The 22,563-nt window shown below is 60.6% G+C and overlaps 1 protein-coding gene across 3 annotated transcripts in view; it reads right to left on the bottom strand.

Annotated features, from left to right (window-relative positions):
• The window catches only part of NWD1 (NACHT and WD repeat domain containing 1), a 32,799-nt gene that overhangs the window by 4,109 nt on the left and 6,127 nt on the right, over positions 1-22,563 (bottom strand). For 2 of the 3 annotated variants that reach the window (XM_070058932.1, XM_070058931.1), the window contains 13 exons: positions 20,603-20,732; positions 16,778-18,062; positions 15,154-15,357; positions 14,540-14,699; positions 12,127-12,244; positions 11,128-11,286; positions 8,973-9,170; positions 7,168-7,290; positions 4,031-4,236; positions 3,106-3,378; positions 2,907-2,997; positions 1,529-1,683; positions 619-895 (listed from right to left, as the gene is read on the bottom strand). In XM_070058932.1, coding sequence (XP_069915033.1) covers positions 619-895; positions 1,529-1,683; positions 2,907-2,997; positions 3,106-3,378; positions 4,031-4,236; positions 7,168-7,290; positions 8,973-9,170; positions 11,128-11,286; positions 12,127-12,244; positions 14,540-14,699; positions 15,154-15,357; positions 16,778-18,062; positions 20,603-20,732 — 3,379 coding nt within the window. Of the gene's footprint in view, positions 1-618; positions 896-1,528; positions 1,684-2,906; positions 2,998-3,105; positions 3,379-4,030; positions 4,237-7,167; positions 7,291-8,972; positions 9,171-11,127; positions 11,287-12,126; positions 12,245-14,539; positions 14,700-15,153; positions 15,358-16,777; positions 18,063-20,602; positions 20,901-22,563 lie in introns of all 3 variants that reach the window. The other variant, XM_070058933.1, reaches the window with a different exon arrangement.

Raw genomic sequence — 22,563 nt, 5'->3', positions numbered from 1 at the left:
CTTCCCAAATGCTCACAACAGCTACAGCTGGACCCGGCTGAAGCCAGGAGCCAGGGCCTCCATCCGGGTCTCCCACGTGGGTGGCAGGGACCCCAGCACTGGAGCCACCCCCTGCTGCCTCCCAGGGCATTGCATTAGTGGAGTGAGCTGGAGTCAGGAGCCGGAGCCGGGACTCGAACTCAGGCCCTCCGGTGCGGGATGTGGGCATCTGAAGCCCAAGGCTGACTGTGTGGCCCCCTGGTACCCACATGGGAACCCCGATGGAGCTCCAGGCTTCAATCTGACCCCAGCCCTGGCTGTTGCAGGCATGTGGGGGAGTGAACCAATGGATGGAACACCTCCTCTTCTCCCTCCCTTTCCCTCTCTCTCTCTCTCCCTCTCTCCCTCTCCCTCTTCCCTCCCCCCTCCTCCCTCTCCCCTCCCCCTCCCCTCCCCCTCCCTCTCTCTCTCTCTCTGCCTTCTCAAGTCACTACAGATTTTTAAAAGCCACCCAGCGGGCTGCGACCTCACTCCACCAAGTGATTCTTCAGCCCTGAGAGCCCCGGGTGGGTCGTGCAGCCTGGGACAGGGGCCCTCGCTTCTCACCCACACCCCCGCCCCCGCGTGCGTCTCACAGACCTTCCGCCACGTCCCAGACGCTGACGGCATGCCGCTCCCCGACCTTGGGGAAGTACACGAAGCTGCCGTTGTGGGACACGGCGGTGAGCCCCGTGCGGCCAGGGAAGGTGGCCGCGGCCCGGGGTCTGTGAGCGGCCCGGAGGTCCCAGACTTGGCAAGAGGATGAGAGCGGGGAGGCAGATGCCACCAAGGCCCCAGCCCGGGCCAGCAGGCTCACGGGGGCCCCGATGCCCTGGAGGACGTCCAGAAGTCTCCCCTGTTCCGAAAGACTCCACACCTGGAAGACGGGGGAGGAACAGACCCGTCCAGCTCAGGAGGCCGCCAGCGCCCACGTGGCCCCTAAGGCGCGCATTCAGGCTGTGGCCTGAGGCTTTCATGTCTTTGCACCTTCTTCACCCCAAGCCACAGCCAATGCATAGCGGTTCTCAAAGTGTGTCCCCGGGGAACCTCGGGAGGGCACCCCGCCCCTCCTAGGACCTTCCAGGGGATCTGCACGATCAAAACTGCTTTCATGAACCTTCCTAAGTTGGGGCTGGTGCTGTGGTGGAGCGGGTAAAGCCCCCGCCTGAAGCGCCAGCATCCCACGTGGGCGTGGGTTCGAGTCCCGGCTGCTCCACTTCTGACCCAGCTCTCTGCTGTGGCCTGGGAAAGCAGTGGAAGATGGTCCAGGTCCTTGGGCCCCTGCACCCGCATGGGAGACCTGGAAGAAGCTCCTGGCTCCTGGATTTGGATCGGCCCAGCTCCGGCCCTTGCAGCCATTTAGAGAGTGAACCAGGGGATGGAAGACGCCCCCCCCCCCTTCTATCTCTGCCTCTGTGTAATTCTCTGCTTTTGAAATACATTTTAAAAAAAATTTAAATGATGTTTTCCATTGCAGAGGTGGGGAGGTGGGGCCTGGGTCTCCCCGTACCTGGATGAGCGCGTCCCGGGACCCCGTGACGAGCAGGTTGTTCTGGGGGCCGAACACCGCTGTCTCCACCACGTCCTCGTGTTTCAGGTCGGCGGCCAGGAACCGGTGAAAGCCGCGCCCGTCAGCCAGGAGGATGCGCACGCACCTGCCAAAGCCTGGAACAGCACCCAGGGTTGCCGACTCCACTTCTGCCTGCCACAGCCCAGCAAGGGAGACTCCTGGAGCACTGGCTATGACGCAGTGGGGGAGGGCAGAGAGGGGGGAGGGGGAGGGGGGAGAGGGCAAAAGCCCCGGACGCCAGGCTGGGAGCGGGGTCCCTGGCTGTCACTCATCGCTGAGGCTGGCATTGGGCTGGGCGGTTACGACACCTGCGTCTCGCGTGGGGCCACCCGGGTTCCAGTGCCCCCTCGGACTCCCTGCTAACGTAGGCTCTAGGAATCAGCAGTGACAGGTCAAGTGCTCGGGGCCCTGCACCCACGTGTGGGAGACCCGCGTGGAGCCCCTGGCCCCTGGCTCCCGCCTGGCCCCGCCCCAGCAGTTGGAGGCGTTTGGAGAGTAGACCGTGGGTAGGAGTTCTTGTCTCTGGCTTTAAGCTTGGTCTTAATTTTGTGCCTCAAGCCTTGTTTTTCTTCTTTTGTGCCTATATCCCCTGTGAGAGGTTAAAAATTATTGGAGGGGCCGGCGCCACGGCTCACTAGGCTAATCCTCCGCCTTGCGGCACCGGCACACCGGGCTCTACTCCCGGTCGGGGTGCCGGATTCTGTCCCGGTTGCCCCTCTTCCAGGCCAGCTCTCTGCTGTGGCCCGGGAGTGCAGTGGAGGATGGCCCAGGTGCTTGGGCCCTGCACCCCATGAGAGACCAGGATAAGTACCTGGCTCCTGCCATCGGATCAGCGCGGTGCGCCGGCCGCAGCGCGCCGGCCACGGCGGCCATTGGAGGGTGAACCAATGGCAAAAAAGGAAGACCTTTCTCTGTCTCTCTCTCTCACTGTCCACTCTGCCTGTCAAAAAATAAAAAAAAAAAATTATTGGAGAGGCAGTGGGGGGGGGTGGGAGAGGGAGGGGGAGAGGGAGGGAGGGAGGGAGAGAGAGAGAGGGAGAGAGAGAGAGGGAGAGAGAGGGAGAACAAGCGCTCCCATCTGCAGGTTCACTCTCCAAATATCCACAATGGCCGGGGCTGGGCCAGAGCCAGAGCCGGGAGCCGGGAGCTCCACCCAGGTCTCCCGAATGGGTGGCAGGGACCCAACTGCTGCCTCCCAGGGCCTGCAGGAGCAGGAAGTCGGGGTCAGGAGCCAGCGCTGGGGCTCCGAGGTGCGATGCCCCCAGCCCAGTCTGCACCCTCCCCCACACCCCGCGCCCTGAGCCTGGGGCGCTCGCACCTGCGGCGAGAAGGGACTCGTCTTCCGAGAGCACCAGGAACCCCACGGCGTCTGGAAGCTTCTCCCGTAGCCTGTCCTCCTGAGCCGAGACCTGCGCACAGGCGGGCGCCCGTCAGCTGTTTCCACGGGGCTCAGAGCTGGGCTCTGCCGCTCCCCGGCTCTGCCATGCTCAGCAAGACTAAGCGCCAGAGCTGCTTACCAAGGAGACGGAGCCGTCGCTAAACCCGGTAACCACCTTCCCTTGCTTCTGCGCCAAGATCGCACAGGTGGGGGTCTCTTCTGCGATCCCGGACACACGATGCTCCCCCTGCAGGCTCCCGGTGGCTGAGTGCCACAGGCGGACCACGCCTGCCCTGGACACTGCCAGCAGCCTGGCCGGGGAAGCCAGCACGGCCGTGCACAGCCAGGGGTCCGCGGGGTCGCCCAGGACGCGGAAAACCAGCTGGGCAGATTCCAGGTTCCAAGCACTGATCTAAGGGGGTCGGGAGGAGGGAGTGACATCTCAGAGACCCCGGTAAATGCGAGATCCACTCGTTTTCTTACGGTTTTCAGATTTTTTATTAGAAAGCCATAGAGGCAGACGGCAAAGCCGCCGGCGGCATCCCCATATCAGAGCGCTGGTTCGAGTCCCGGGTGCTCCACTTCTGATCCAGCTCTCTGCTAATGTTCCTGGGAAAGCAGCGGAGGATGGCCCAAGTTCTCAGGCCCCTGCACCCGCGTGGAAGACCCGGATGGAGCTCCTGGCTCCTGGCTTCCACCTGTCCCATCTCCAGCCTTTGTGGCCTTTTTGGGAGTGAACCAGCAGATGGAAGATCTCTCTCTCTCTCTCTCTCTCTCTCTCTCTCTCTCTCTCTCGGCTCTCTGTGACTCCGCCTTTCAAATAAATAATTAAAAACACTTGGTGGGGGGGGGGGAGATCTTAAACTTTATACCAGGGTCACTCATCCAACACAAGGCTTGAAACCCCCTGGCTCCGCCCGTCTCACTCCCACCCCCATGGCTCTGCGCGCCCGTCTCACTCCCACCCCCCTGGCTCCGCCCGTCTCACTCCCACCCCCATATCCGTAGCCCCCCTGGTGGCGCTGGCCCTGGCTTCTCTTCCCAGCCAAGCAGGCAGCTGCTACCTGGGAGCCGGGGGCCGAGTACAGGACCCCGCCGGCTTCGTCCACGTGCAGGCTCCAGGCGCAGGGTGCTGGGGCCGGCAGGCTTCCCTCCTGAAACATGGACTTCTCCCAGCCACGGCGCAGATCCCACAGGCGCAGCGTGCGGTCGCTGGAGGCGGACACGGCGCTCCGGCCCGCGCAGAACACCCGCAAGCCCCTCACCTCTCCTGCGGAGACAGGCGGTGGGCAGGGTAGGCGAGCCGTCCCTGTCCCCAAGCCAGCCGCTCATCCCAGAACCCAGGGCAGCGTTCAAATATCTTCAAGGGAGACAGCGGGAGGTGGGGCCGGCATCGTGGCGCCGTGGGTTAGGCAGCCACCTGCGATGCCCGACACAGGTTCGAGTCCCGACTGCTCCACTTCCCATCCAGCTCCCTGCTAATGCGCCTGGGAAAGCAGTGGAAGATGGTCCGAGTGCTTGGGCTCCTGCACCTGCGTGGGAGACCCGGATGGAGCTCCTGGCTCCTGGCTTTGGCCTGGCCCAGCCAGGGCTGTTGCAGCCACTTGGGGAGTGAACCAGTGGATGGAAGACCTCTCTCTCCCTCTCCCTCTGCCTCTCTATAATTCTGCCTTTCAAACAAATAAATACATCTTTTTTTATTTTTTTATTATTTTTTTTTTTGACAGGCAGAGTGGACAGTGAGAGAGACAGAGAGAAAGGTCTTTCTTTGCCATTGGTTCACCCTCCAATGGCCGCCGCGGCCGGCGCGCTGTGGCCGGCGCACCGCGCTGATCCGATGGCAGGAGCCAGGTACTTCTCCTGGTCTCCCATGGGGTGCAGGGCCCAAGCACTTGGGCCATCCTCCACTGCACTCCCTGGCCACAGCAGAGAGCTGGCCTGGAAGAGGGGCAACCGGGACAGAATCCGGCACCCCGACCAGGAGTAGAACCCGGTGTGCCGGCGCCGCAAGGCGGAGGATTCGCCTAGTGAGCTGCGGCGCCGGCAATACATCTTTTTTAAAGAAAAAGTTACAACATCCAAGGAATATGTATGTTCAATAAACATGTAGAAACAGTAAAATACTAGAAAAACTACAGGATTTTTTCCTATAATTTTTTACTCTTTTTTAAAAAAGATTTATTTATTTACTTGAAAGTCAGAGTTACACACACACACACACAGAGAGAGAGAGAGAGAGAGAGAGAGAGAGAGAGAGGTCTTCCATCTGCTGGGTCCCTCCCCAGATGGCCACAATGGCCGGAGCTGGGCTGATTTGAAGCCTGGAGCCAGGAGCTTCTTCTGGGTCTCCCAGGTGGGTTCAGGGGCCCAAGGGCGTGGGCCATCTTCTAAGTGCTTTCCCAGGCCACAGCAGAGAGCCAGATGGGAAGTGGAGCAGCTGGGACTCGAACCAGTGCCCACAGGGGATGCTGGCACAGCAGGCGGCGGCTTTACCTGCTACACCACAGCGCCGGCCCCTTTTGCCTAAAATTGTTACAATCTTGAAGGCAAAGCATAAAATGTGGAAGATTTAAGTGGGAAAAACTGGCCACCTGGACCACGTAAAAATGTGAAGCCGGCTGCCGTGGCACCGTGGGCTAAGCCACCACTTGGGACGCCCGAGGGAACCGGGACACAAGCCGGGCCATTTTAGGTTCCTGGTAGCCCTGCTCTGTCCCAAGTCCCATCCTCCCCCCACCTCGCCGCCCCCACCCCCGGCCCTGCATTCCTCCCTAGGTTTGGAAGCCGACGGCCAAACCTGAAGAACCAGTACCAGGAAGCTCACTGCCTACGGCCCCCACACCCACCCAGCCCATCTAAGCTGTAAAAGGGTCCGGGCTGCTGGGGTCGGGGCCTTGGGCCTCTGCCACCCGCTCAGGCCGCGGGTGGACCCCTGAGCTTGTCTTCTTTGAATCGATTCAGCTGGGCTGTGAATTCCTGTTCTTTTTCCTGCTTCTGGTGCCCGCGTGGGGGGCGCTGATCTGGCCCCTTCTCCCCGACCCCGCTGCTCTGCTTTTGCTCAGCTCCCTGCTAACGCGTCCCAGGAGGCAGTGAGCGACGTCCCCACCACCCACGTGGGAGGCCCGGATGGAGCTCCTGACCCAGGCTCAGCTGTTGTGAGCATTTGGGGCGTGACGGGTGGTGGTCTGCCTCCATCTCTGTCTGTCTGTTCCTCTTCCTTTCAAATACATGGACATAAATAAACATTTTAAAAAATTTAAAAATCATGAAACCAGGGCCGGTGCTGTGGCATAGCGGGTAAAGCCCCCGCCTGCAGCGCCAGCATCCCCTGTGGGAGCTGGTTCGAGTCCCGACTGCTCCACTTCCCATCCAGCTCTCTGCTGTGGCCTGGGAAAGCAGTGGAAGATGGCCCAGGTGCTTGGGCCCCTGCACCCGTGTGGGAGACCTGGAAGAATCTCCTGGCTCCTGGCTTCGGATGGGCCTTGATCTGGCTGTTGTGGCAAACTGGGGAGTGAACCAGCAGATGGAAGACCTCTCTCTGTCTCTGCCTCTGCCTCTCTGCAACTCTGCCTTTCAAATAAATAAATAAATCTTTTTTAAAAATGCAGTTGGAAGACAGATTGGGGGAAATATTCGCACCAGATAAAGCACAAATGGAGACTCTCCTTAATAAACAAAGAGTTCTTATGAACAAACAAGAAAATTACAAATAAGCTACTCACTAACTGGACAAAGAATATAAGCACAGAATTTATAGGTATAGGACCAATGAATAATGAACTTTACTCCCATGGCCCTGGGTTCTCTGTCTTTGGCTCCTGGAACCGGGCCTGATACCCAGCAGTCAACAGTCCCCGTAGAAGTCCGGGCCAGGGCTGGAATGTGTTCCCTATGGCTGCAGCGTGCAGAGAGGGGGACTTCCAAGCTGTGGTCTTTGCCATGGAGGCTCTGCCCTCGGGGGTGGCTCGAGGCCGTTGTCAGGGGAGTGGGTCAGAAGAACCACCCTGCTGAGCCCAGCCCGAGTTGCTGCCTTGCAGAAGGTGAGCTACAGGGGCGGCCTGTGGGGAGCTGGTGGGGCCGGGGGAGATGCGTTTTCTGTTTTGTTTTGGCAGCTCGAGCTGACAGACGCAGGCACAAAAGCCAGGGTCTCAGTGGACGGGCTCTAGGAGACCTGGCCACCGACGCCCTCTGCAAGCCTCACCCGAGTGTCCGCTTAGGAAGTGCACCACTTGCTGCTCCTCCGTGTCCCACACGACCACAGTGCCGTCCTGGGTGCCGACCACCAGCAGCTCCTCATCCGGGCTCCACGCCAGGGCGGTGATGCCTGCAGCCACGAAGAAATGGCCACGGTGACCTCAGCAGCCACGTGCTAGGGTGCAGCCATGGGGGGGGGGGTGCATCGGTGAGCTCCCATTGCACAGATAAGAAAACTGAGTCCAGGCACGTGCACACAGCCCGGCGGTTGAGACACAAGTTAAGACTTCTGTGTCCTCAGGGCAGGTGTGTGATGCAGCGGGGTAAGCTGCTGTTTGCAACACCGTGTCCCATGCTGGAAGGCCAGTCTACATCCTGGATGCCCCACTTCCCATCCAGCCCCCTGCCCAGGCACCGGGGGGGGGGCAGCAGTGATGGCCCCCGTGCTGGGGCCCCTGCACCTGTGGGAAACCCGGATGGAGCTCCTGGCTCCTGGCTTCTGCCTGGCCAGCCCCGGCTGTTGCATCCCTTTGGGGAACAAACCAGCAGGTGAAATTCTCTCTCTCTCTCTGATTCTGAAATAAATAAATACATCCTTTTTTAAAAAAGCAAAAGCTTGGCCGGCGCCATGGCTCACTAGGCTAATCCTCTGCCTGTGGCGCCGGCACCCCTGGTTCCAGTCCCGGTCGGGGTGCAGGGTTCTAGTTCCAGCTGCCCCTCTTCCAGTCCAGCTCTCTGCTGTAGCCTGGGAGTACAGTGGAGGAAGGCCCAAGCGCTTGGGTCCCTGTACCCACATGGGAGACGGAGGAAGCACCCAGCTCCTGGCTTTGGATTGGCGCAGCTCTGGCCATAGTGGCCGTTTAGGGGGTGAACCAATGGAAGGAAGACCTTTCTCTCTGTCTCTCTCACTGTCTAACTCTGCCTGTCCAAAAAAAAAAAAAAAAAAAAAAGTATGAATAATGGGACACGAAAACACAATGGGTGGGTGGGAGGGTGGATAGATGGGGGATGGGTGGGTGGGAGGGTGGATGGACAGGAGAGGGATGGGGGCAGGGAGGACTGAGCGGGCATCAGCAACAGGTTAACTTGTGCTGGGGACACCTGAGGAACCGGGACGCCAAGATCTCGGGTCAGGAAAGCTGAAGGCAGATTGTCCCAGCTCTTGCAAAACAGAGCCGGAGCTTGGACAAACAACGATAAGGTCAGCAGACGCTCCCTGGCAACATTCCATCCGCGCCAAGCGCCCGAATCAGCCTCCCTGAGCTCCGACGGCCCTCCCTCTGGGCACACGACCTCCTCAGTGAGAGCTCTGGGCGCTGGGTGACTTCACCCCCCTTCATCCCGCACCCTGTTCTGTGTCGTCACTCCTCCCCCGGGGTAGGACAGGGATGGACGGAAGGGAGGGAGGACGGGTGGATGGGTGGTGGAAGGCAGGTGGAGAGGTTGGGTGGGAAGTTAGATGGACAGATGGGAGACAAATCGGAAGACAAATGGATGCCAAAAACGAAATCCACTTTCCCCCACACTGTGTGGTCCCAGGGGCCGTGCACGGTCCCAGCAGCCTCTCTGGGGCCAGCCGGGCACGGAACCCCAGCTTCCAGTTCCCCGTAAGATGGTGCTAAGCTCCTTGAGGGGCAGCCTTGGGGGGGGAGGGGACGTCCCCTAGCTGTGCGCTCATTGGCTGTACTGACGCTGGGGGAGGGGCCGAGGGCACTGACCCCGGGGGCCTCCTGATGGACAGAGGGGAGCCCCAGAGAGCAGGCGCTGGCCGCAGGCGGCTCGGGGCCCCAGGGGGACTTCTGCTCCACTCACCTTTGTGACAGCCGGTGAGGGTGGCGCGGAGGGGACCTCCCGGGGGCTGCAGGAACCCTGCCAGGGGCACCAGCACGGGGTGTGGGCACGCCCGGAACCAGCTCTGGGCCTGCTGGCACAGCTGCCCCACCAGCGCTGGGTGTGAGGTGGAGAAGAAATGGAGCCTGGCCAGGAGTTCTGTGTACAGGATGCTTCTCTCTACAACACAGGGAATGTGGGTTAGGGCGCCTGTGTGGAGCCCCCCTCCCCCCCCAGTCTCTACTGCCTACAGGGTCTGCGGGAGGAAGAGGAGAGGCATCTACCCATCAGCTGTGCAGACGCGCCTGCCCCGGCTTCAAGTGCACCACACGGTTTCCAGCCCCAGGACCTTTGCACCTGCTGTCCCCGCTGCCTGCACAGCATCCCCTCCCTCCCCCTTTCTGGTGCCAATCATCTCTTCCCCCACTGAAAGCCTTCCTAAGGGGGTGGGCATTTGACTTCCAGTGCCCCCGCCCCCATATCACAGTGCCTGGGTTCGAGTCCCAGCTCCACTTCTGATTCCAGGTTCCTGCTAATGCCCGGCCTGGGAGGCAGCAGGGGGTGACTCAAGTCCTTGGGTCCCTGCCACCCACGTGGGAGACCCGGATGGAGCTCCTGGCTCCTGGCTTCAGCCTGGCCCAGCCCTGGCTGTTGTGGGCATTTGAGGAGTGATCCAGCAGATGGAAGCTGTGTCTCTCTTTCTCTATCGCTCTTTTTAAAAATTAAATAAATCCCTTTTTAAGGGAAAAAATGCATGGACTTCAAAAATTCATATTTCTTTGCATCAATATAAAATTCTTTAAAATTCCATTTCCCCATGAAGTACTCCCCGGAGACTGTGTGGTTGTTCAGCAGCGCCCTCAGGTGGAGACATTCGTTCCTGCAACTCCTCCAAGCGCTAGGAGAACCAGCCAGGCGCTCAATCAAGGTGTTTTTGCCAAGAGCGTTCTGAGATTTGGGTTTTTTAAATTAAAGTTTACATTCTTTTTTTTTTTTTTTTTGAAAAAGAGAGAGCGCTCCTATGCACTGTTTCATGCCCCAAATTCTCACAGCAGCCAGGGCTGGGCCAGGCCGAAGCCAGGAGCCAGGAGCCAGGAGCTTCTTCCAGGTCTCCCACGCGGGTGCAGGGGCCCAAAGACTTGGGCCGTCCTCCACTGCTTTCCCAGGCCACAGCAGAGAGCTGGATCGGAAGTGGAGCAGCCGGGACTCGAACTGGCTCCCACATGGGATGCTGGCGGGCGCCACAGGTGGGGGATTAACCCACTATGCCACAGCACCGGCCACCCAAGTAGCATCTTAACCACTGTACCAAATGCCCACCCCGAGAAGTGAGGTTTTAAATCTTCCCTTAAACCGGGCGCTCCTGCCCAAGGCCACTTCCAGGGAAGCCTGCCTGGTTCTGTGCTGCAGCGGGTGGAGCTGCTACTGTGACGCCAGCATCCCACTGGGAGCACAGGTTCAAGTCCCGGCTGCTCCGCTTCCAATCCAGCTCCCTGCTACTGCACCTGGGAAAGCAGTGGGGGATGGCCCAAGTGCTGGGGCCCCTGCACCCACGTGGGAGACCTGGAAGAAGCTCCTGGCTCCTGCCTCTGGCCTTTGGGGAGTGGACCAGCAGATAGAAGAGCTCTCTCTCTCTCTCTCTCTCTCTCTCTCTCTCTCTGTCACTCTGCCTTCCAAGTAAACAAATTTAAAAAGAAAGAAAGGAGTCCACCACTCACTCACGTTGATGAGTTCCTGGCTGGGGGGGGGGGGGGGCGGAATCCGGGCGCTGCTGTGGGCATGATAACCCCTAGGGGCTGACCAGCTGCCCTGATGATTTTTTGTGTGTGTGCAAAAAATTTTTTGAAATCCACACACATTTTTCTTCCACAACACCCGTGTCACACGAGATTTTGGAAGACCCCTCTGATAAGTGCAGATTTCGACGGCGCCATCTTGTAGCCCTTTCTAGGAGGCTCTGGTCCCTGGGAGGACACTGCTTTTTGCTGGGTCTTGCTTTCCAAACCCCCCCCCCCTCCGGGCTCCATGCAAAATTCTAGAAGTTGGTGCTGCGAGGAAACCCACAGGTGTAGCAGGAAGAGCAGTGAGGGTGCCTAGAAGGCAGTCGTGCAAGGCGCAGCCTAGCAGCCCGGCTCACCCGCGCCCCGGAGCTCCACGGCGGGGCGGCAGAGCTGCAGGGCCCCGCGGATCAGGTCGGCCTCAGGACAGCCCAGCGGAGGGGCGCACAGGCGGAAGTCGTCCAGCAGACTCTCGATGCCCCCCGACTCCGCCCGGCAGGAAATCCAGCTCAGGTTCCCTGTGGTGGACCAGGGGTTGGGAAGCGCTTGCCTCCCCCCAGCCCCGCCCCAGCCCCGGTGCCTCCTGGGGCTCGCAAGGGCGGCCTCTGGACGTGGGGGGGGGGGGCTGGATTATTCTCGGGGGTGAGGGCTGAGCTGCCGCATGGCAGGAAGTGGCCTTCGTCCACCAGACGCCCGCCAAGTGTGCCAACCAAAAATGTGGGCAGGCATTGCCAAGGATCTCCTGTGGACAGGGTCCCCTCGGGCTGCAAATCGCAGGGGCGCACACGGGTGGGAGCAGAGATGGATGATGGGTGGGTGACGCGAGGATGGATGGATGATGGATGGATGGATGATGGATGGGTGGACGCGTGGACAGATGGATGATGGGTGGGTGGGTCAACGCGTGGACGGACGGATGATGGACGGGTGGGTGGGTGAATGATGGATGATATATAGATGATGATAAATGTGATAGATACATGATAATGAGGTAAACAGATGATAGATGACAGATGGATATATGGCAAATGGATGGATGACAGAGACGCTTTCCTGGTACAGCGCCCCCTCCTGGGCACCGTCAGCATCCCGGGGCTGATCGCTCTCTGGGGTGGGCGTGTCTCGGGGCTGATCCCTCTCTGGGGTGGGCGTGTCCCGGGGCTGATCCCTCTCTGGGGTGGGCGTGTCCTGCACACAAAGTCTGAGTGGCGCCGCCCCCGCCCCCAAAGATACTGGCAGGCAGAGTCGCTCCTGTGGGAGCAGCCACGGTTCCCACATGAACTCCGTGCGCTCCCAGGCTCCGCAGGCAGGGGCTGGGGTGGGGGCACCCACGGGACCCGCCCCCTCCCCTTCCTTACCCAGCACCTCCTGCTTCAGCTCCGCCAGGCGCCCCGCGTGCAGCAGGTGCCAGGGCAGCTCGTGCAGCTTCCGCAGATTTGCCGCAGAGTCCGAGAACCACAGGGGCTGCGGGGCGGGCTGCGGGGGAGGGAGGGGAGGGCGGCTCACCCACGCACGCCCACTCCACAGGGGTTGCAGGGTGGGCTGCGGAGGAGGGAGGGGAGGGGGGCTCACCCACGCACGCCCACTCCACAGGGGTTGCAGGGTGGGCTGCGGGGGAGGGAGTGGAGGGGGGCTCACCTACGCACGCCCACTCCACAGGGGCTGGGGTCGGCCTGCTGGGGGAGGGGAGGCTCACCCCACACATGCTCAGTCCACACCCACTCCACACACAGAGGCCCGGTCTGGCCCCAGGCACTCCTGGACAGCACGGGGAGACACACAGGCAGAGCTGCAGCTCAAGTAGCTGATGGCAAGGGCTGGGGCACCCGAGGGGCTTGGGGAACCCACGGCGAGGCACAGGGGCACCGGGCGTTGGAGGAGAAGCAGAAGAGTCCCGGCATTCCAGGGCAGGGTCCCGGCAGGGGCACGGGCCCAGAGGGCATCACTGCCTCTTTATCTGAGAAACAGACAGAAGGTGGCCCGTCTGCTGGTTCACTCCGCAAATGCCCTCAATGGCCAGGGCTGGAGTGAGGAGCCAGGAGCTCCAGCTGGGTCTCCCACTTGATTGGCAGGGACCCAAGGACATGGGCCATCCCCTGCTGCCTCCCAGGAGCCGGAGCTGGGAATCGAACCTGTGTACTCTGATAGGAGATGCGGCTGTCTCACCTGCTATGCTAAATGCTCATTCCCAAGCTATAGGTTTGAGGGGCAGGCAGAGGACCAAGACAGAGGCCCTGGGGAGCTATGGGAGGTGTTGGAGGAGAAGCATGGGCAGGTGGACTTGGATAGGAGGCCCTGAGGCTGGGAGAGCAGAGAGGGGTCAGACCAGTCCCAGGGGGCCGGGAAGGCTATGGGCACAGAGACTGGGTCTATAGAATATGGGTCTGGGGGTTGCTGGGGAGGAGAAGGGGTGGAGTGAAGGAAGAATCAGGCTGATCCTGCATCCCAACCTCCCCTGTCCAGCACCACAGACCAAAAAACAAAGACAACTCATGCTGTAACAGAAGAAATCAAAGTGCAGATATCACACAATAGAAGATGGATGGGTGGAAAGACAGAAGATTGACAGATCATGGAGGGATGGATGGGTAGATGGACAGAGAGATACAGATGATAGGCAGATGATAGATGGATAGATGATAATTATATATGGATAGATGATGGATGGATGGATGGACAGATAGACAAATGGACGGATAGATAACAGATGGACAGAAGACAGAGATTAGACAATATATGATGCATGGATAGATGCATAGATGACAGATGGGTAGGTAGATGTTATACACAGGTAGGTAGATTACTGACAGATGATAGGTGGGTAGGTAGAGGTTATACACAGGTAGGTAGATTATTGACAGATGATAGGTGGGTAGGTAGAGGTTATACACAGGTAGGTAGATGACTGACAGATGACAGATGGGTAGGTAGAGGTTATACACAGGTAGGTAGATTACTGACAGATGACAGATGGGAAGATACAGAGATGACAGGTGAGATGATGGACAGATAGGCAGATGCTGGATAACTAGATAACAGGTGGGTAGATGATAGACACATTGATAGATGAGATGGATAGGTGACAGGTGCATAGCTGATGGATGGATGGATAGATGATTATACACAGATGACAGGTTATTGATAGGGAGACGACACATAATGATATACAGATAGAGATGATGGATGATAGATGAGATGGATGATAGACAGATGATAAGTACACAGATAGATGATTGACAGATGACAGATGGATACAGAGATGATACATGATCAATAGATGGATAGCTGTGTAGCTAGGTGACAGATGATAGATGCATGGACAGATGATTGATAGATGAAATGTCGATAGATACATAGATGACTGACACATAGAGGATTGATAGATAGCTTGGTTCCTCGGTGTCTGTAGGGGACCGGTCACCCTGCGGACGCACCGTGAGCCCTGATGATGAAAAGCCTGCCTGTGTCCAGCCCGGGCGCAGCGTCCTCACCGCCCAGCATCCTCACTCGTGGCCTCAGGGCAGGAGCGCCCACTGCGGCTGCATGGGTTCAGGATCTCACCCCGGGGTGGGAGGCGGGTCTGATACCCTTGCAGATGCTGTGTGTGCAGGTGCCGGGGGGAGGGGGTCGCACTCGCCTCACCTGCCACCCCGACCCCCAGTTACACCCAGGGGCTGAGAAGCGACCATGGAGAAGACAGCCCTGCGCGGTGCAGGACGGTGCGGGCAGGGGCGGCAGGTGCACAGGCGTGGAGGCCCTGAGCTTCCTCACCTGGCGGTCCAAGTTCAGGGGCCTCCCCACGAGCGGCAGGGTGATGAGTTTCTTGGTGCCCTGGCTCCAGGCGCCCGAGAAGAAGTCGGCTAGGACGCTGTGCCGCCTGGCTCCCTCTGGCCCCGACAGGTAGCGCTGGCGGATCACCTGGGCTAGCTGTCTGCAGAGAAGGGAGAGCGGCCGATGCCTCCCCCTCCCCCGCCCTGGGGCTCCCGGGAGCTCGGATGGAGCCCACGGGGTGCCCTGCAGGATCTCGGCACTGTTTCATCTCTCAGTTAGCTCATCCGTTCCTTAACTTACTCAACACATGAAAACACATTCATCTATTCAAGAAGTTAAAAACAGGACCGGCACTGTGGCTCAGTAGGCTAAGCCTCCACCTGCAGCGCCAGCATCCTATACAGACACTGGTTCGAGTCCCGGCTGCTCCTCTTCTGATCCAGCTCCTGGTTAATGCACCTGGGAAAGCCGCAGAGGATGGCCCGAGTGCTGGGGCCCCTGCAGCCATGTGGGAGACTTGGAAGGAGCTGCCGACTCCTGTCTCCAGCCTGGCTCAGCCCCGGCCGTTGCAGGCACGTGCCGAGTCCCAGCCAGACGCTGAGACAGGGGCTTACCTGTGGGCGATGGCCAGGAGTGTGCAGCCGTCCCCCGGCCGTCGGGCCAAGCAGTGACCCAGATCCCGCCGCAGCCGCACCCACAGCAGAGGCGGGAAACGCAGCAGCTCCTTGCTGGGCGGGGTCCACTCCTGGTACACGGCCTGCAGCACCTCATCGTCCAGGGACAGGATGTCCTTGAGCTCCGCCTCTGAGAGACCGTGCCTGGGGGGGGAGGGGCAGGGAGCACTTGGGACCACGTCTGGGTCTTGTGGTCTTGTGCATTTGAGAGAGAGAGAGAGAGAGAGAGACACGCAGCCACCCGCAGTGTCCTGCCCGAACGTCAGCACTTGGACAGCGCCCGGCCAGTGCCCACACCTGCTCAGGGTCCCCCGCCCCCACAGAGCCGTGAACCACCCACCTCCCCAGCTCAGGGGAGCCCAGGTTTGCTGAGCTCAGATCCAGGGTGGGGGGAGTCCTGTGAGCTCTCAACGTCTTCCCCACTGCACGGAGGACCACCGAGCCGCCAGCCCGTGATGCCCTGGGGGCGGACGGCACCCACACGGCAGGGGGAGTGAAGTGCCAGGGCGGGCCTGGGGGAGGGGGTGATGCAAGGGGAAAAACTCAGCACAGCCCCCGCCCCACGTTCTGCCCCAGGCTCTGCACGGCTGAGCGGCAGCAGGGTCGGCAGGGCACCTCCGTCCATGCCCACAGCTGCACGTCTGTGTTTGCGTTCCAGCTCTGGGTCCTGGCTCCAGCTTCCTGCTCACGCGCACCCCGGCAGGCTGCAGGTGCCAGCTCAAGTCCTTGGGTCTCTGCACCCACGTGGGAGACCCCAGCTTCTAGCCTTGGCTCAACCCAGTCCCAGCTATTGTGTATTGGGGGGTGGGGCGCGGGAACAAGCAGATGAAAGATCTCTTTCTCTCTCCCTCTCTCAAATTAATAATTAAAAAAAAAATTGGCCGGCACTGCGGCTCACTAGACTAATCCTCCACCTGCGGCGCCGAACCCCGGGTTCTAGTCCCGGTCGGGGTGCCGGATTCTGTCCCGGTTGCTCCTCTTCCAGTCCAGCTCTCTGCTGTGGCCAGGGAAGGCAGTGGAGGATGGCCCAAGTGCTTGGGTCCTGCACCCCATGGGAGACCAGGAGAAGCACCTGGCTCCTGCCTTCGTATCAGCGCGGTGCGCCGGCCGCAGCGACCATTGGGGGGTGAATCAATGGAAAAGGAAGACCTTTCTCTCTATCTCTCTCTCTCACTGTCCACTCTGCCTGTCAAAAAAAAAAAAAAAAATCAAGGGCTGGGGGGCCGGCCCTGTGGCATAGTGGGTGGAGCCACCACCAGCAATGAAGGCATCCCACATGGGCGCCGGTTCAAGTCCCAGCTGCTCCACTTCCGATCCAGCTTTCTCTGCTATGGCCTGGGAAAGCAGTGGAAGACGGCCCAAGTGCTTTTTGCCCCTGCACCTGCACGGGAGACTCGGAGGAAGCTCCTGGCTCCCGGCTTCAGCCTGGCCTAGCTCCGGCCATTGCAGCCAGCTGGGGAGTGAACCAGCAGATGGAAAACCTCTCTCTGTCTGTCTCTCTCTGTAATCCTGACTTGCAGATAAAACAAATACATCATAATAAACATAAAAGTCAGAGACTGACCGTGAGCACACGATGTAGCCCAGCACATGGGCCACTAGCAGCCGCCCATGCGTCTGCTCCAGCCGGGCACAGAGCTGGTGCGTGGCTTCCTCGGGCGTGGCGGCCAGAGGGGCCGGCGTGGTGAAAGACGCCCACTGGCGGGCCTCCTCGAAGGCCAGCCTCAGGCGCCCCGGGTGCCCGCACTCGGGGAGGCTGGCCCAGAGCAGGTCCCTCTGCGGCCGGCTCAGCGTCCTGTTCGCAGTGGTCAGCAGGAGTTCCATCATCTCCCGCCCCTGGTTCCCAGAGAGGGGCTGCACCTCCCAGTAGGAGTCTGGGTCACCGAGGGTCTCCCGCAGGCTCTCCAAACGGCCCCCTGGCCCTGAACAGGCCGAGAGGACGAGATGCACCCTCGGTGGGCACCGGGCCGGCAGCCAGGGCATTCTCTGTGGCCAGCGGCCAGGGTCAAGGTCATCCACAGAATCCAGCAGGAGCACCAGCGACTCGAAGTTTCTGCAGGACACGGTGTGGAGCAGGGCGTGGAAAAACTGGACCACCCTGCAGTGGGCGGCCAGGACCTGGGCCGGGGGCGGCGGCAGCCCGTAGGCCAGGCACACCTGGAAACACAGGCTCGGGAGGAGGCCGCGGGTGTCCCGGCTCAACGGAGACGTCCCTAGCAGTCTCAGCACGGTCACCGTCCTGGAGGGCAGCAGCCCCGGCGCGGACGAGATCCGCTCGGCCAGCCGGCACATCAGGGCGCTGCTGCCCACGCCCGGGGGCCCCCAGAGCACCAGCGGCGGGTGCGGGCGGCCGTCGTCGTCGTTGAGCCGCCGCCCGAGCTGCGCCAGGAGCTCCCGGCGCCCGCAGAAGGTGCGGGTGAGCTCGGCGCTCTGCCGCAGGTGGTGGCAAATCTCCCGGTAGAGCCAGGCCGAGCCGAGCGGGGCGGGCGCCTCCAGCTCGCGGAGGTGCCGGAGCACCTGGTGGGTGGCCCTGGCCACGAACTGCTCGCTCAGCTGCTGCAGGTAGGGGGCGTGGGCTCGGCTCTTGCGCGTGCCCAGGTCCCGGCTCCAGGGCAGGCGGTGGGATCTGAGCGCGTCGGGGTGCGCCTCGGCGACGCGACCCTTGAGGCTGCTGAGAAGGGCTTGGGCGCCGAGGTCCGGGCAGCCGTCGGGGAGCCGGTCCGCCGTCGGCACGGCGCAGTCTTCCAGCAGGTGCCGGTGCAGGTCCGCGATCTCTCGCACGAACACGGTGGCTCCCTGGGCTCCCGCCGCCGAGCGCAGAAGCCCCAGCTCCAGCTCCCACGCAGTGACTGCGGGGGGGGGGGGGGGAGACGCGAGGGGGGGGGGGCTTGGGTCCTCAGCTTTCTGGGCACCCCCAGGCCACCTTGTGGGGGGTGGCTTGATTCCGCTCAGCTCACACCGCTTCCCAGAGGTCGCCTGGACAGAGCGGGGGCGGGAGCCTGGAATCTGCATTCTACCGGACTCCAGGGACTGCGGAGGGGACCAGTCCCAGAGAATCCTGGGTTGGGGAGGGGCAGCGCTGTGGCTGAGCCTAAACCTCCACGTAGGATACCAGCATCCCGCAGGGACGCCGGTTCGAGTCCTGGCTGCTCCACTTCCGACCCAGCTCCCTGCTGTGGCCTGGGAAAGCAGTGGAAGATGGCCCAGGTCCTTGGGCCCCTGCACCCGTGTGGGAGACCCAGATGGAGCCCCTGGCTCCTGGCTTCAGTCTTCTCCAACCCTGGCTGTTGCAGGCATTTGGGGAGTGAACCAGCACATGGAAGACCTCTCTCTTCCTCTCTCTTTCCAATAAATAAATAATGTTTTAAAGTAAAGACAGTGCTCTCAATTAGGAATGCTTCCCTCACATATTCGCTATTGCTTTTGAGATTATTTACTTGAGAGGTAGAGTCAGAGAGAGAGAGAGAGAGAGAGAGAGAGAGAGAGGTGTCTTCCATCTGCTGGTTCATTCCCACTTGGCCGCAATGGCCGGAGCTGCACTGATCTGAAGCCAGGAGCCTGGAGCCTCCTCTGGGTCTCCCACCGGGTGCAGGGGCCCAAGGACTTGGGCCATCCTCCGCTGCTTTCCCAGGCCACAGCAGAGAGCTGGATAGAAGTGGAGCAGCTGGGACTCGAACCGGTGCCCATGTGGGATGCTGGCACTGCAGGCGGCGGCTTTACCTGCTACGCCACAGCGCTGCCCCCTCATTCAGTATTTTAAAAGAAGATTTATTTACTTGAAAGATACAGTGAGAGAGAGAGAGAGAGAGAGAGAGAGGGATCTTCCACTGGTTCATTCCCCAAAAGGCCACAGTGGCCCGGGCTGAGTCAGGCCAAAAGCCAGGAGCCAGGAGCTCCGTCCAGGCTTTTCACATGGCTGCAGGGACCTGAGTCTGAGCCTCCATCTGCTGCTTCCCAGGTGCATCAGCAGGGAGCTGGATGGGAAGTGGAGCAGCCGGGACTTGAACTGGTGCCCCAGCATGGGACGGTCAGTGTCCCTGGCCATGGCATCACCCCTATTCAGCATTTAGAGCCCCCAGGGGGCTGGCCCCTGTCTCCCGCAGTGCAGATCCTGCAGTGAGCACAGCACAGAAATGTCCGCTGCCTGGTGGAGGGGGAGTCCTGTCCAGCTGGATAATGGAAGGACAAGCAGAGCTGTCCCGGGCACACGGGGTGGGTGGGCATTGCCGGCCGCAGAGAAACCTTTGCTTGGACATGGAGGCAGGAAAGAGCCGAGAATGAACTTGGAGGCCCAGAACCCAGGGAGATGGAGACCAATGCCTGCCTCTCTCTCTCTCTCTCTCTCTCTCTCTCTCTCTCTCTCTCCATTTATTTATTTGAAAAGTGGAATTAGAGAGAGAGAGAGAGAGAGAGAGAGAGAGGTCTTCCATCCACTAGTTTACTCCCCAGATGGCCACAATGGCTGGGGCTGGATGAGGCTGAAGCCAGGAGCTCCATCCGGGTCTCCCACGTGGGTGCGGGGGCCCCAGCACTTGGGCCACCTTCCGCTGCCTTCCCAGGTGCCTTAGCAGGGAGCTGGAAGGGAAGTGGAGCAGCCAGGGCTCGAATCAGGGCCTGTTTGCGATGCTGGTGTCACAGGCAATGGCTTAACCCCCACCAGGACGCTGGCCCCGAACTCAGGTGCTTCTGAGAATGGGGTTGGCACGGCCGTGGGCCGAAACCGGCTGCTGGATGAGACTGCCAAGCCCCGCCCCCAGCACACTTCCCAGAGCAGCAGGCCCACGCCGACCTCTCCTTGGAGGCCGCCGGTTGGAAACCTCAGCTTGCAGGAGTTATTTTCTGCACCTGCTCTGGCTCACTGCGGCTGAGCGAGCTGGGTCCTCGGAGACGGGGCCTGAGCTGAGTCACAGACAGGCGTCAGACTCCTGCCTGCTCAGCCTGGGGGCCACGATGCCCACGTCCCACAGTGGGGGCGGGGTTCCAGTCCCAGCCCCCTGCTGATGCACCCTGGGAAAGCAGTGGAGGATGGCCCAAGTCCTTGGGCCCCTGCACCCAGTGGGAGACCCAGAGGAGGCTTCAGGCTCCTGGCTTCAGATTGGCGCCGCTCCGGCCATTGCAGCCAACTGGGGAGTGAACCAACGGATGGAAGACCTCTCTCTCTCTCTCTCTCTCTCTCTCTCTCTCTCTGCCTCTCAAATAAATAAATCAATTAAAACACACACACACACACAGAACACCCGTTCCTAAGCACCACATTGGTTCCACCAGCACAGCCAGGTTGGGCTATGTACTGAAACGCAGGCTATGGCAGGGTTCTTTGGCCACATTTCTGCAATCAAGGTCAAGTTCATGTGCACCTCCCCCCTCCCAGGAGTCCCCACAGCCTCACCTGACCAGTGGTAGCGGTGCCACTGCTCCTCACTGATGCGGCCCCGCCTCCAGGCCTCCTGGGCTCCCGCGTACAGGACAGACGCCAAGGTGGCTTCCTCCGGCCCCCGGGTCTCCTCGGCGCCGGGCACCTGCAGGATGTAGGAGGCGGGGACCGCGTTCTCGTCCTTTCGGAAGTGGCGAGCTAGCAGCTCCAGCTCCCGCGGCCTGGGGGCCAGCTGGGACCGCAGGGCTTCCCACTCCTCCTCCTCCATGCACCGGGGGACGGGACGGGGGCCGTACTGGTTGCCTAGGAGGGCCTGGCACAGCCGGAGCACAGCGTCAAGTCTGGACTCAGCTCTGTGACCGCGCGGGAGGTGGCAGTGGCCAGGGACGGTGGCAGTGAGACCTGGACCTGCACGTGACCATGGCCACGGAGAGCACAGGGCGTCGGACGGCCATCACGCCCCAGACAGCCTACGACCCCCAGCGGCCGCTGATTAACAGCCGGCAAAGCTGTCAGGCCCTGTGTGCCTGTCTGATCCCGCTCCCTGCCGGTGCACCTGGGAAAGCAGAGGGAGAGGGCCCGAGTGCTGGGGCCCCTGCACCCAGACCCGGACGGAGCTCCTGGCTCCTGGCTTCAGCTTGGCCCAGCCTTGGCTGTTGCAGGCAGGCATTCGGGGAGTGAACCAGCAGATGGAAGACCCCTCTTTTTTTCTCTCTCTCTCCCTCCTCTCTAACCCCCTCCTCCTGTTGCTCTGACTTTGAAATAAATATTTTCCCCCTGATGCCCTGGTTTGCAGAATGGAGAAACTGAAGCAGTTCCCAGCAGGTGCAGCCCTGCGTATGCCAGAATTGCTGGTGGCCCAAGGGACTGGAGTCTAGAAGAGGCAGCCCCTGGGGCGCCGTCCCCAGCCCCCGAGCTGCCTAATGACTTATTTTCCGCAGACGGGGACTTATTTACCACAGGGAGGGACTTATTTACCATGGAGTGGGACTTATGTACCACAGGGGGGGCCTCCATGGACACCCCCTGCCCCCAGTGCATCTCGATTTTCACGGTCACTCCCCTGCCTCAGAGCCACGGAGGACAGCAAGGCGGTGGCTGCTTGGCCTAGAGGGGTGATGCGTGGCTTAAGAGGGAAACAGGAAGTGGGGGTCAGCCATTCTCGGGGCCCTTCTGGAAGGTTCCCCAGGGCTGGGGGCTGGGGGAGGCTGTGGGATCCTCTCCCTGCCCGGTGCCTTATGGAAGCCTGGTTGCGCTTTTCGCTGCCCTGCCACTCGGGCTGCAAAACCGAAATTCCTCCCGGAGTTCTTCCTCTGCCCTGGCTCCTTGCTTCTTTCTCTTTCACTTCCGGTTCTTTTTTCAATTTCCCTTTCTTGGAAACTCAATGAAGTGATCACCAGGTTTCTTGGGAAAATGAAGCTGAGAAGACCGGAAATCATGATGGAGGCTTAGGAGCGGGGGTGCAGAGGCTCACGAACCTCAGAGTGAAAGAGAGAGAAAAGGGAGCCTCGTGCACCTGCTGGCTCACTCCTCAGAGGGTCACAGCAGCCAGGTCTGGGCTCAGGACGAAGCCAGGAGCTCCCTCCAGGTCTCCCCTGTGGGTGCAGGGACCCCAGTCCTCGGGCCATCCTCCACTGCTTTCCCAGGTGCATTAGCAGGGAGCTGGATCGCAAGTGGAGCCACCAGGACTTGAACCTGCTGCTCACATACAAGATGCCAGCACCAGAAGTGGCGGCTTAACCCGTTGTGCCACAACGCCCACCGTCAAATTTAAATGTCCTACAAATTTTTTGAAGTATCCCCCAAAAGGAGAGCACCCTCCCCTACATCCAGCTCCACTCCTGGAGAGGGTGCAGGGGAGTCCTCCACAGAGTGAGCTGCTCGGAGCCCCGTGGGCAAAGCTGTTGCTTTTCCACCCTTTGCCTTCCTGGATCGAGGCCCTGCTCATCTCCTGTTTGACTACTCATGTCTAGATC

The sequence above is a fragment of the Oryctolagus cuniculus genome, chromosome 16 (genome assembly GCF_964237555.1).
Source record: "Oryctolagus cuniculus chromosome 16, mOryCun1.1, whole genome shotgun sequence".
Taxonomy (NCBI): Eukaryota; Metazoa; Chordata; class Mammalia; order Lagomorpha; family Leporidae; genus Oryctolagus; species Oryctolagus cuniculus.
Note: the sequence above shows the minus strand (reverse complement) of the source record. Positions and strands in the feature narration are given on the sequence as shown.